Raw genomic sequence first — 11,917 nt, 5'->3', positions numbered from 1 at the left:
CAACACACACAAAACAGATAATCATGTCAAAAAATGGGCAGAAGACATGAACAGATACTTCTCCAGTGAAGACATACAAATGGTTATCAGACACATGAAAAAATGTTCATCATCACTAGCCAGCAGGAAGATTCAAATTAAAACCACTTTGAGATACCACCTTACACCAGTTAGAATGGCCAAAATTAACAAGACAGGAAACAACGTGTGTTGGAGAGGATGTGGAGAAAGGGGAACCCTTTCACACTGTTGGTGGGAATGCAAGTTGGTGCAGCCACTTTGGAGAACAGTGTGGAGATTCCTTAAGAAATTAAAAATAGAGCTTCCCTATGACCTTGCAATTGCACTACTGAGTATTTACCCCAAAGATACAGATGTAGTGAAAAGAAGGGCCATCTGTCCCCCAATGTTTATAGCAGCAATGACCACGGTTGCCAAACTGTGGAAAGAACCAAGATGCCCTTCAACGGACGAATGGATAAGGAAGATGTGGTTCATATACACTATGGAGTATTGTGCCTCCATCAGAAAGGATGAATACCCAACTTTTGTAGCAACATGGATGGGACTGGAAGAGATTATGCTGAGTGAAATAAGTCAAACAGAAAGAGTCAAGTATCATATGGTTTCACTTATTTGTGGGGCATAACAAATAACATGAGATGGAGAGGAGAAGGGAGTTGAGGGAAATTGGAGGTGAACTATGAGAGACTATGGACTCTGAAAAACAATCTGAGGGTTTTTAAGGGGCGGGGGGTGGGAGGTTGGGGGAGCCAGGTGGTGGGTATTATGGAGGGCACATATTGCATGGAGCCATGGGTGTGGTGCATAAACAATGAATTCTGTTACACTGAAAAGAAATTTAAAAAAAAAAATTTTTTTTTGAAGACCAAATCCACAACACTTCAAGTAAAAAACCTACAGATGCAGAACAATTTTACATTGACCCCCAAGTCAATGCAAGAAACCATGGGCAACAAGGAGACTGAGTCCTGGGGCTCCCATCAAGACCCTTCATGGCCAAAGCCCTACACTCCCAGTCTTCTCCTCATGGGATACAGAGGTAACTAGTCAGTCTCTACCTTCAACAGAGCAAACAAATGGAGCAGATACTAAAATGGCCTCTTCCTATGGGGCATTTGGGTGGCTCAGTGGGTTAAAGTCTCTGCCTCCAGCTCAGGTCATGATCCCAGGACCCTGGGATCAAGCCTCGAATCGGGCTCTCTGCTTAGCAGAGAGCCTGCTTCCCTTCCTCTCTCTGCCTGCCTCTCTGCCTACTTGTTATCTCTGTCTGTCAAATAAATAAATAAATAATCTTTTAAAAAATAAAATAAAATGGCCTCTTCCCTCAGCCTGTTCCTTCCATTTTTTTTTTTAAGGTTTTATTTATTTATTTATTTGACAGAGAGCGTAGATAGGCAAAGAGGCAAGCAGAGGCTGAGCGGATCCTAGGACCCTGAGATCATGACCTGAGCCAAAGGCAGAGGCTTAACCCACTGAGCCACCCAGCCACTGCCCCTGTTCCTTCCTTTTGTCCCAAGATGCCCACCATTACCTTGTCCTAGGGGGGAATAAGGGGGGACAAAACTCCCTTAGTTATTTCCCTAAATAGCTATTTCACTAAACCTTGACCAGCACCCAAGATATAGTAGTTGATCTGCCTTATTCTGAGGTCCTCTGGTGTTAGAATCCAAAGCCTGGGTCCCAACAGTAGGCCAAATCAAAATCCTGCAATGGGGCAACATTAAATAAACCTCTCTTTGCTGTATCCTTCAGTATCACTGCTGACAAAGGAGAGAGACTTCAGAAGTGTTGGCAAGAATTTTCCAAAGCCAGAAGGCTGGACCCAGAGGTCTTGGTAAAGGGAAAAGGACCTAAGCAAATGAGCCTATTGCTTGGGAGCCAGGAGCCTGAGCCAAACCACCTGTGAGGTTGTAGCCAAGGCTAGAAGTCAAGAGCTTGGAGAGTGAGGGTCAGACCAGATGACTCAAATAAACTGAGTTAAAGATCTGCCAACCCACATTTGGGCCATTACAATGTGAGAAGTGATTTTAATAGGCCTCAAGGTAAAGCATTTTGGAGGGGATTGAGCCTATGGGGCCTACCAAGGGGCAGGTAATGCAATCTGTGTCTCCATAGTTCCCTTGAACACGAAGAACTGGGAGGATCCAATTCAAAGGATCTAAGAGAAGAGCCGTGTTTATTATCTCAAGAGTGGATTTTCCCCTTCAGATAATCCCTTTTTTATAGCCAGGCAGTTCCAAACCTATGGATCATGGCCAGGATCCACTCCCCTGGACTGTTTTGGTAATAGAGACCAACAAGAATGTTTTCTGTCTTTATGTAAACCAGGAGTCTTCTTTATAGAAATAAAACACAAACATACCCATGTAGCCGCTTGCCTACAAAAACATTTATTCTAAGATACACACCCACTCGATCTGAGTTTCCTATGTAAAGCATTATATTCAACCCCACTGGAGCTGACTACTTCCACACTTGGCTTGCTCAGAGGGCATGAGAAATTCATTAACCTGTCCCCAGCTTCTCAGTGTGGCCCACCACGACCTGCACCTTCCTGGTAGGTAAACTTCAGAAGTCTCTCCACTGGCATCAACCCTTGACTCCTCCTCCCCACTCAAGAAACTCAGAAAAGAGCCAATTCAGCATTTTCCGGGGGAGGGACTGTTGTGGTGGGAAAAAGTCAAAGACTTCCTTCTCTGACACCAGGACAAGACTATAGGGAGATTAGGGCAGGGCTTCTGAAGGACCAGCCTTCCAGCCCAGGAAGCATAAGCCCCTGAGATTAACCCTTTGTTGCTCTGCCCCTGCTGCCCTGAGCCTGCCTCCAGGTCTGTGTGAAGGACATATGGGCAGGGACTGGCCTTGGGCAAACTGTGTGTCCTTCTGTCTGCACAGAATAAAGGCCCAAGAGGCACTGTGCTAGAGGGATTGGAGTCTGAATAAATTGCCTGGCAGTCCAGGGTAGGAAGCACCAATTGGGTGGCCAGGGAAATGAGTGTATTCTGCATCTGCAGTAGGAAGGATTTAGGTCAGACCACAAGAGGAGCTTGTGGAAAATTATGTTCCTCCAGGTATCTTGGAACTGGTCCAGTATGGAAACAAGGTGTCCACAACGGGCACAGATCCTCACCTCTGACTATCCTCACCCCATTCTTCATTTCTTCAATCATACTCTCCAGAGCTGGTCCCAATCAGGCAGCTTTACCTGGCAGCTTCTTATCACTCTAGCAAACCTGCCTCCCCTCTCCCACACCCCTACCACTCAGGGACAGCAATATAGACATAACCCCAGACATAACCACCTGAGATGGGAAAGTGAACATAGCATGAAATCTCTGTGAGGATGACATGCTTCCAGCCCTCCATCCAGCAATCAGGACCTTGTTGATTCTTGAAACAAGTTCTTGAAAGCCTTGCTGGTCCAGTAGGATTGAGTCCTCCACACATAGTCTCATGAAAATAGGGAGGCCTTGCTAGATGCTAAGTATAAACTCTCCACAAGCTCCCTAACCCCCACTCCATATTCAGTGGAGACCCCCTAACTGGCTCTCCTCAATTCCTTCCCTCCACATTCACTGCAGGCTCAGCACTGAGATGGTCCTATTCTAATTGCCTATCATCTTTATGTCATTGTTGGTTGTTTTGAGTCTGTGACCCTCATCTATAGGCAGGTTTCAGGCTCCACACACTGCATTTCTCCCTCAAATTAGTTGATGACCTTGATCTGTGCAGACAGATACTTCAGGCCCCAGCCTCCTCTACTCCCACCTGAATTCTAGAAACTTCTCTCCAGGGAACAAGGACAATGGCTCAGAATGAATGATAAAAGCGTTTTATTAAAGATTCACCCAAAGATGGATAGAGGGAAAGAGAAGGGGTGGATGGGACACTGAGGGGTTCCTGTCCTGACCTTACAGGGCCAGTTGCTGCCAAGTGACAGAGGAGTTTGGTCCTGATGTAGAGGGATATCCGGGATCCTGTGGTTGGGAGGGGGCATACATGACCTTGATGATTCTGGAGATGAAACTCCTGATTGTGTTCTCCTCTGACCATGGGAGGTAAAGAGTCAGACCCTTCCCATTCCAGGTGGATCACCAGGCCCAAATCGAGAAGAAACTACCAAACTCCAAGAGGACAGAGCCCACACTGAGGTGACACTGGTAAGATGAGCCCCAAAGAGGGAGGGTGGAGGTGAGGGTGAAGGAAGCACAGAGACACCAGGGCTGGGCCCAGCTGGGCTCAGGGACTGCAGGGACCTCATCTCCTCTATCGGTGGGATCTCTTGGTCATAGTGGTGGTAGAGATGATCTTGCTGCCAGAACTGCCACAAACACCACCACCAAACCCAAAGCCACTTCCGGAGCCAGAGCCAAAACCACTGCCCAGGCCAAATCCAGAACAGCTTCCTAATCCTCCGCCGATGCCCCCGGTGCTAGCGCCACCACTAACCACAGCTGTAAGAGAGAGGCAGAGGATATGCTTATTCCAACAATACTGTCAATCAGGGGTCTCCACCCAAACCAGGGTGAACAAACAGCCATAGCAGGGGCAGAAGGTACTTACAGATGCTCATGGCACTCTGGCGTTCTCCAGATATTCTATGAAGGAGAGAAAGATCAGTGAGTCAGTAGAACCCGGCACCATGCTTAGTTCAGTAAACAGGTCTCAAGCACCTATCCCATCCTTATGCAGTCAGATTAAAGTACTAAGTGAACCTGTTGTCTACTGCCCTGCCTTGTAATGCACCCATGCGGTAATGAAGCAGGTGGTCCAGCAGAGGTACAAACTCCTGGTACTGAGGTCTCTCCCTCCCTCACATTCCTGGCCTGCCTTCCCTATCCCACCTGCACTCCTCGCCCTCCAGCAGCTTGCGGTAGGTAGCAATCTCCACATCCAGAGCCAGCTTCACACTCAGGAGCTCCTGGTACTCGCGCAACATCCGGGCCAGCTCCTCCTTGGCCTTCTGCAGGGCGGTCTCCAGTTCTGTGCACTTGCTGTAGGCATCTTTGAGGGCCAGCTCCCCACGTTGCTCGGCATCAGCCACAGAAGCTTGCAGAGTCTGGCACTGTAGACAATGGCAATGAAGGGGCAGTCATCAGCATCCTGCTGTCAAGGCCTCTCCACCTGTCTTCTGTCCTGCGCCAGCTTTTCTTGGGTTAGGATACCAGGATTCTGTTTGTCCTTCTCCCCACCTACTCTACTCTTAGGCATTTCATTGACTCCAGCCAGGCCCACCAATGTCTCCACCAGACTGATCAGGTGGAGATGAGCAAAAAAAACAATGAAGAGTCAAGAAACCTTATTTATCAGGGTGTCATGTCAGGTTAAGTAGGGTATTGCTGAAAAGACCTGGGTTTGGCTTATATAATGAGTCACAAAGCCCCTTCATGCAAGCTCAGGATCTTCTGGCCTGAGGCCTGATCTTCTTGTCTACTATGGAGACACCCATCTTAGGCCTCTGGCATCATACCATGACCAGAGAATGGTGACACTTACCTGTTTCTTAACATTCTCAATCTCAGCCCTCAGCCTCTGGATCAACCTGTTAAGCTCTGAGATCTCACTCTTGGTATTCTTCAGATTGTCACCATGTTGGTCAACCGAGATCTGGAGCTGCTGGACCTAATATCCAGGAAAACACAGGGAATAAGGAGTCAAGGGTGTTTGGGTAGGGTCTGTTCTCAAATGAACTCAGCAAGAATAGGCACAATAATGGTGGCAAGGATAATACAAAATGTAATATAATCTCAAATCAGATGAGGATCAGAGATTCCTGGGTGATTAGTTCATCTCTGACTTTTGGGCTTGGGCTTCGATCACCTGTTCACAGAAATCAAAAGCAGAGCCTCAGAAGCCCCAGGGAGAGATTCCTGACACCGACCTTGGTCTGGTACAGGGCTTCAGCCTCAGCCTTGCTCTTCTGGGCAATCTCTTCATACTGGGCACGGACCTCAGCAATGATGCTGTCCAGGTCCAGGTCCCGGTTGTTGTCCATGGACAGGACCACAGATGTGTCTGAGACATGAGTCTGCATCTGGGACAGCTCCTGCAGGGAAAATATCATATGTCAGGCCCCCAGAGGAGTCTTCCCTAATCTCTGACACCAGAAATCCACTGTGGTCATGGAATGGCCATGCCACAGGCTCAAAGGGAAGCAGAGATGGCTGGCATCCCAGTGTGTAGGGAGGTGGAAGAATGGTAAGTTTCTATGTAGAAATCAAGTGATTGATGACATTTCAAGACAGAAAAGTAATGCTTCTAGTCTTCACTGGCTCTCTGGGATCCATAAGCCACCCCACGTCAGCAGATGTTCAGTACATTGAATAGAAGGGAAGGGAATGAATTCATATTACCAGGGAAATACTAGACAGCAAGAAATTCTATCCCGTGCAATCTTGAGATCTAATGACCCCTTCTAAGACAACATCTGGTTTCAAAAACCTCCTGGCTGAGTCTCTCACTTCAACTCTATCTCTGAGCTTGCTGAGAGCACCCTCAGCAAGTAAGGGGGCTGGAATCCTTTCAAAGAACTGTGACTTTCCACCACAGCCTCACAGATTTGGGATTCCCTTCTTCAAATGCAGGGGGATGGAGTCCTCACCGCAGCAAAGAGGACCCTCAAGAAGTTGATCTCATCATTCAGAGCATCCACCTTGGCCTCCAACTCCACCTTGCTCATATAGGCGGCATCCACATCCTGCAGAGGAGGCAGGGAAGAGACAAGGTACAGAAATTCCAATAGGGGCAAGGGGATGTTAAGTGACACACGAAGGTGTTCTCAGCAGCATTTAGGAAAGACATCTTAGCACCAGGAAAAGTGGCAAGGGACTAATCATTTGATGTCCTCTGCCCTAAATCCAACTGCAGAAATGGAAGTTAATGATCCAAATGGGCATTTTTCCCAACTTCACTTCCTTATGGTCTGGTTCGGTTACCCCCTCCTTTGACCACATAGATCTGGATAGTACCAAGTGGGATAAAGGAGAGGCCAAGATGGACCAGACACATGATTCAAGCCAAAGAGCACTCCCAAGGGAAAAAGCACCCTCCCAGCCTCTTTGGCCCCTCCTTCATGTCTTACCTTCTTGAGGACCACGAAGTCATTCTCAGCAGCTGCACGCTTGTTGATCTCATCTTCATACCTGGGGGTAGAGGTGGGAAGGAGAAGACAGAAACCCCACAATGAGCTGATGTTTCCTGGACCTCTGCTGCTGGGTTTCAAACACCTAACTCTTTGGAAATATCCAGGTAATTGTCTACATTTTCCCATTTTCATACAAATATCCATTCAACCTACATTTACAAGTTACATGTGGGAGATACCAGTCTAAACCCGAGTTTACTCAGAGATGTGAAAATCAAGCTTAATAAAGACTGTTTCCCAGATACAAGGTGGGAGGAGGACAAACAACCACAACCTGGTTGGTTTTATTTCTGTAGAAGGGCTGTCCATTTGGTGGATTCAATTATCAGGAATGTTGCCAACACCGGTTCTCTTTCTTTGTTGTGAGAATGAATAGAGAGAGGCTGCTGGGATTATCTCAGCTCTGTCATACTAGGAGCATGTTAAGAACTACTCTGTGCTAAATGCTCATTATATCCAGTGCCATACTATCTGATTTCTCAATCCCATTTAATTTCGATTAATTCTCAAAAGCTAACATTATTATCACCATTTTAGAGATGAAGAAAAACAAGGCTCAGAGAGGTTAAGCAAGTTACCTAAGAGCACATAACTAGTAACTAGAGGACTCAGTATTCAAACAAGGTCCATCTGTCTCTATAACCTGTATTCTTCTGACTATGCTACACCTCTGCTCATCTGTATGGTTTTTTATCTTGCTTGTATATGGCAAGGCCAACTCCCTGAACATATCACTCATTTTCTGTTTGAGGCAACTCAGAGTTAAGAGACCTCACCCCATTAAAAAGGGCCCATATAGATGCAGGAGAACAAACTAGAGAACCTTCCTGACCCTTTTGGGATCTCTTCAGAGCTGGAATTCTAAATGACTAGACAGGAGCCCAAGATTCTGGGGCATGGCTGGGCGGACTCTTTCAGGCAGCATCCTTCTTTCCTCTGCACATACTTGGTCTTAAAGTCCTCCACGCTGTCCTGCGTGGTCTTCAGCTCAGACTGCAAGCGTCCTTTGTCATTGACCAAGGTATCCAACTGCTTCCTCAGGGCACTGATGTAGGCCTCAAAGAGAGGCTCAAGGTTTTTGCTGGATGTAGTGGTCGTCTGCTGCTGGAGGAGGTTCCACTTGGTCTCCAAGACTTTATTCTGTTGCTCTAAGAACCGCACCTGTATTTTAAAAAGTCACCAACCAGCAGATGAGGGCCTGAAGCTTTGGCAGGAGGACTGCCCAAGGCCAGCCAGGTGACTCGAGAGCCATGCAAGTAGGGCCACCGTGTTGCCACTCCAGGTACCATCCACTGGTACCAAAGGTGGCCCTGCTTCATGACAGCAAATGGGCCACATGCATTGTGAAGAACAGAGCACAGCCAGAGCCACAGAGCCTGACTATGCAGCAAGTACAACTTCTTGACCCCAGGGATCCAGAGGCCCTGGGGTTGAAGGTGCCAAAGAGAACATTGAACTTTTAGGAAGAATAAAATAAACAAAAGTAGGAGATACAACCACAGTCTGGGACTCTTGCATTTAAAGTGATCCTGACCTAAGGCAAAGGAATGATGAATCCACTGACAAATTTTTAAATAAATGGACCTAGTGTGTCTCTTTAAACCTGTGTACAATGGAGTATGAATAGTTAAGATCAAGGCCCTAGACACATTCTGAGTTTCAGCCAGGCTTACCCTGCAAGGGGACTTCCTGGAACTCTCCCTCTCTCGACAAAGACATCTAACCAGATAAACCAGGGTAGCGGCTTGGCATCATATTCCCACTATGTGCTTCAGAGCTGAAAGAAAAGCAGGTTAGGGTGACTGATCACAGTCTGAACCCAAAAGGTGAGATGAGGGAAGATGAGACAAGGAAGCACAAAACCCTGGGTCTTACTTTTGTATCTGTATGTTCTGGAGTCACCGTAAAGCCTCTGTAAGCTACTGATGACTTATTCAACGAGTAAGAAGAGCAAACACTGCCACTCAGTCTACTTTGAGATGGATCAGTCTTGCCCCATTCATCTAAGAAGACTAAAACGATGTACAGAGAGCCAAGACAACCTTGACTGAGTGGCTATACTCATTCACTCAGTCATTAACCTCTGGCTGACTCAGCAATCTGGGCTGATCTGCTTGCTATCATCCATCATTCTTGGCAGCAATTGAGCTTAAAGAACTTGAATCTCTAGACCCTGCACAGAAAAAGAAGTTGGATTACAAAAAGAAAAGGAGACATCCGTCTTCTCTTCAAACAGATCCAGGAAATGAGCAATTTTTCCCAGAGTCAGGAGGATGAAGGAGATGACCCTCCAAGGTCATCATCAGCTGACCTTGGAACCCAGAGTCTGTCATTGGCATCGATCCCCTTTTCATTTGGGAAACCAGCCTGGCTTTCTTCAGCTCCAACAACAGAAGTGCCAAGAGTTATGTTAACTAAAATTCATTTTAGTTAATTATTAAATTATTAACCATGTCATTTCTGAAACCAAAATCTGAGAAAAAGGTGGGATGCCCAGTATCCCTCAGCACATCTAGGAAGACTCCAAACATTGCACTGGTCTGAGCAGCCTGTGCATTGGTCTCACCAGCCAAGCACAAAAGAGGAAGAATTCCTCTTCAACAGCTGGAACACAGAGGCCCTGAGTTCAGTGGTTTTTAATGCTGCAACTGGCTCAGTTCTGAGATGCCAGGACTCAGAAGCCCTGGTTTCTACCACCTTGTCTGGCCAAGGGGACAGCTCACCTTGTCGATGAATGAGGCAAACTTGTTGTTGAGCGTCTTGATCTGCTCCCGCTCCTCAGTCCGGACCTTCTGGATCTCGGGGTCGATCTCCACGTGGAGTGGGGTCAGCAGGCTCTGGTTGATGGTGACCTCCTGAATCCCACCAGCAGGGCAGGCAGGGAAGGCAGGACCACCCCGTCCACTGAAGGAACCCCCAAATCCACTACCAAAGTTGCCAGCACCAAAACCAGCTCCAAAGCTGCCAGGGCCGAAACCTCCAGCAGACCCAAAACCAGCACCTTGTCGGGACCCAGCCATGCTGATGGCGATGCTCTTTCTCCCCCCAAGGTTGTAGAGGCTCCTGCTGCCAAAGCCACCAGAGGAGCAGCGGCCAGTGCCCCCAGACACGGAGAATGAGCTGAATGCAGCCCTCTTGCCCCCACCGACAACGGCTGAGCCACAGCTAAAGCCCCGGGACCCGCCTCGGACACACTGTTGTCTGGCGATCATGGCTGGAGAGAGCGAGCTTGGAGTTGTCAGAAATGTGAGGGGCCAGGCCTGTGAATGCTGCAGCCCTAGCCTGGGTCTCTTATATGTGCTAGAGCAGCAGGGCTTGGTTGCAGGGGCATAAAGGGAAAAATCTGAAACATCTCTGGGCTTGGCCTTTGGCACAGGCCCATCCTTCTCGTATCCTGCTGAGTATGTCACAAACACACCTACAGATGTCATTCGGAGGGCACCGTTTACAGGAGCCCAACACACTCCCCTCTGGGAGAGCTTGAACCAGTGCCCCAGGGCCTCGTGAATCACATGCCCCTGCCCAGGCCCTGCCCTTCGGGCCTGCCACTCACTGCACTTCCATTTCGACAGCCTCCCCACGGCCCCCTAGCTCCCTATAAGATGGCCCAGCCCATTGCCCTTTCTCTCACTCTGCAGAGTTTAGAAACCAAGGGCCTGGATTCAAGGGCACAGCCCACTCTTATCCACTCTGCAAACCTGGAGCAGGTCATCGTCTGGGGCTCAGTTGCTTCACCCAGAAATTGGAGACAAAACAAATATTTACCTTCACCTCCTCTCAAGATACGAGATGGTCATCACTGTGAACTGTCAGAAGCTGAACCTGTATTTATTACCAACATTATAATCCCTCCATCTGCACTCGACCCCACACGCACCTGCAAGAGAAGAAATCCATATTCCAGCCTTAGAGCCTTCCAAACCTAGATCAAGCCTCACCCCAACTTGACACAATTGTTGAGGACCTACTATGTACCTGCCATGGAGCTGGGGGCAGAGGAGAGTCAACTCTGCCTCAGGCTCTCAAGACTCCCTTTCCTTCTCCAGCCTCCATTTGGGTCTGTTTGTAGGATTCTAGTGTAGATTCTAGTGTAGTGTTCTCCTGTCTAGGTTCCTATTGGGTGTGCCCACTGCTCCATTTCTGCCCAGTTGTTTGCTAGACTCCACCAGGACAGAGCATGTTCTGTTTTCCTATAATGGTCCCAACATTCAGGGCAGGAGTCTGTAACTCTTTTGGCGTAGAGGACCCCTTTGGCAGAATAGGGAAACTCATGAGCTCCTTCTCAGAGCAATGTTTTTAAATGCAAAATCCTAGTGTTAAGTTCTAACTTAAATTCTTCCCCACTGAGTGACATAGACCTGTGTTCAAATCCCATCCATTGCCACTAATTAGATGAACTCATTCAACCCATCCTCTCATCTATAAAGGGACCCCACAGTGCCTGGCACACAGTAGGTCAGTGGACATTCATTCTTATCTGCCCAGACTTTGCCATTACCACTTAGGATGAGAAATTAGACAAATCTGTTTCCCTGCCTCTCTTCTCAAGCCCTGATAAGATTGTCATCCCCCCTGATAAGATTCCAAATCTGAGGAAGAGCAGTGATCGGGGCCTGGGTAATTCCCACAGGTCCGAGCTGACCCTGACTGACTAAAAGCTGGCCACGGCAGAAAAGACCAGCCTCCCTGCAAAGAGAAAGGGCAGGGCCCATGGGGTGCAAAGAGGGAGTGGATCTAGTGGATCTAGTT

General features: G+C 48.0%; 1 protein-coding gene across 1 annotated transcript; it reads right to left on the bottom strand.

Moving 5' to 3' along the window:
* Positions 1-3,858: 3,858 nt before the first annotated feature.
* KRT4 (keratin 4) lies at positions 3,859-10,416 on the bottom strand. The gene is made up of 9 exons (XM_059185257.1): positions 9,892-10,416; positions 8,115-8,329; positions 7,106-7,166; positions 6,626-6,721; positions 5,906-6,070; positions 5,521-5,646; positions 4,869-5,089; positions 4,588-4,622; positions 3,859-4,478 (listed from the first exon to the last, which is right to left on the bottom strand). Exons 1-9 carry the CDS (start codon positions 10,378-10,380, stop codon positions 4,291-4,293), a joined length of 1,596 nt encoding a protein of 531 aa, XP_059041240.1. The 5' UTR covers positions 10,381-10,416; the 3' UTR covers positions 3,859-4,290.
* Between the last annotated feature and the right edge of the window lie 1,501 nt (positions 10,417-11,917).

Source organism: Mustela lutreola, chromosome 8, assembly GCF_030435805.1.
Source record: "Mustela lutreola isolate mMusLut2 chromosome 8, mMusLut2.pri, whole genome shotgun sequence".
Classification (NCBI taxonomy): domain Eukaryota; kingdom Metazoa; phylum Chordata; class Mammalia; order Carnivora; family Mustelidae; genus Mustela; species Mustela lutreola.
The sequence above is the reverse complement of the archived record's forward strand: the minus strand, read 5'-3'. Positions and strand labels throughout refer to the sequence as shown.

Bases quoted from the DNA above. Each gene is read 5' to 3' on its own strand.
- KRT4 (XM_059185257.1), bottom strand. From the start codon at position 10,380: ATGATCGCCAGACAACAGTGTGTCCGAGGCGGGTCCCGGGGCTTTAGC. The intron at 5,647-5,905 runs GTCGGTGTCAGG...CCTGGATATTAG, and splicing joins AAGCCCTGTACCAGACCAAG to GTCCAGCAGCTCCAGATCTC. The intron at 4,479-4,587 runs GTAAGTACCTTC...TCTCTCTTACAG, and splicing joins CCAGAGTGCCATGAGCATCT to CTGTGGTTAGTGGTGGCGCT.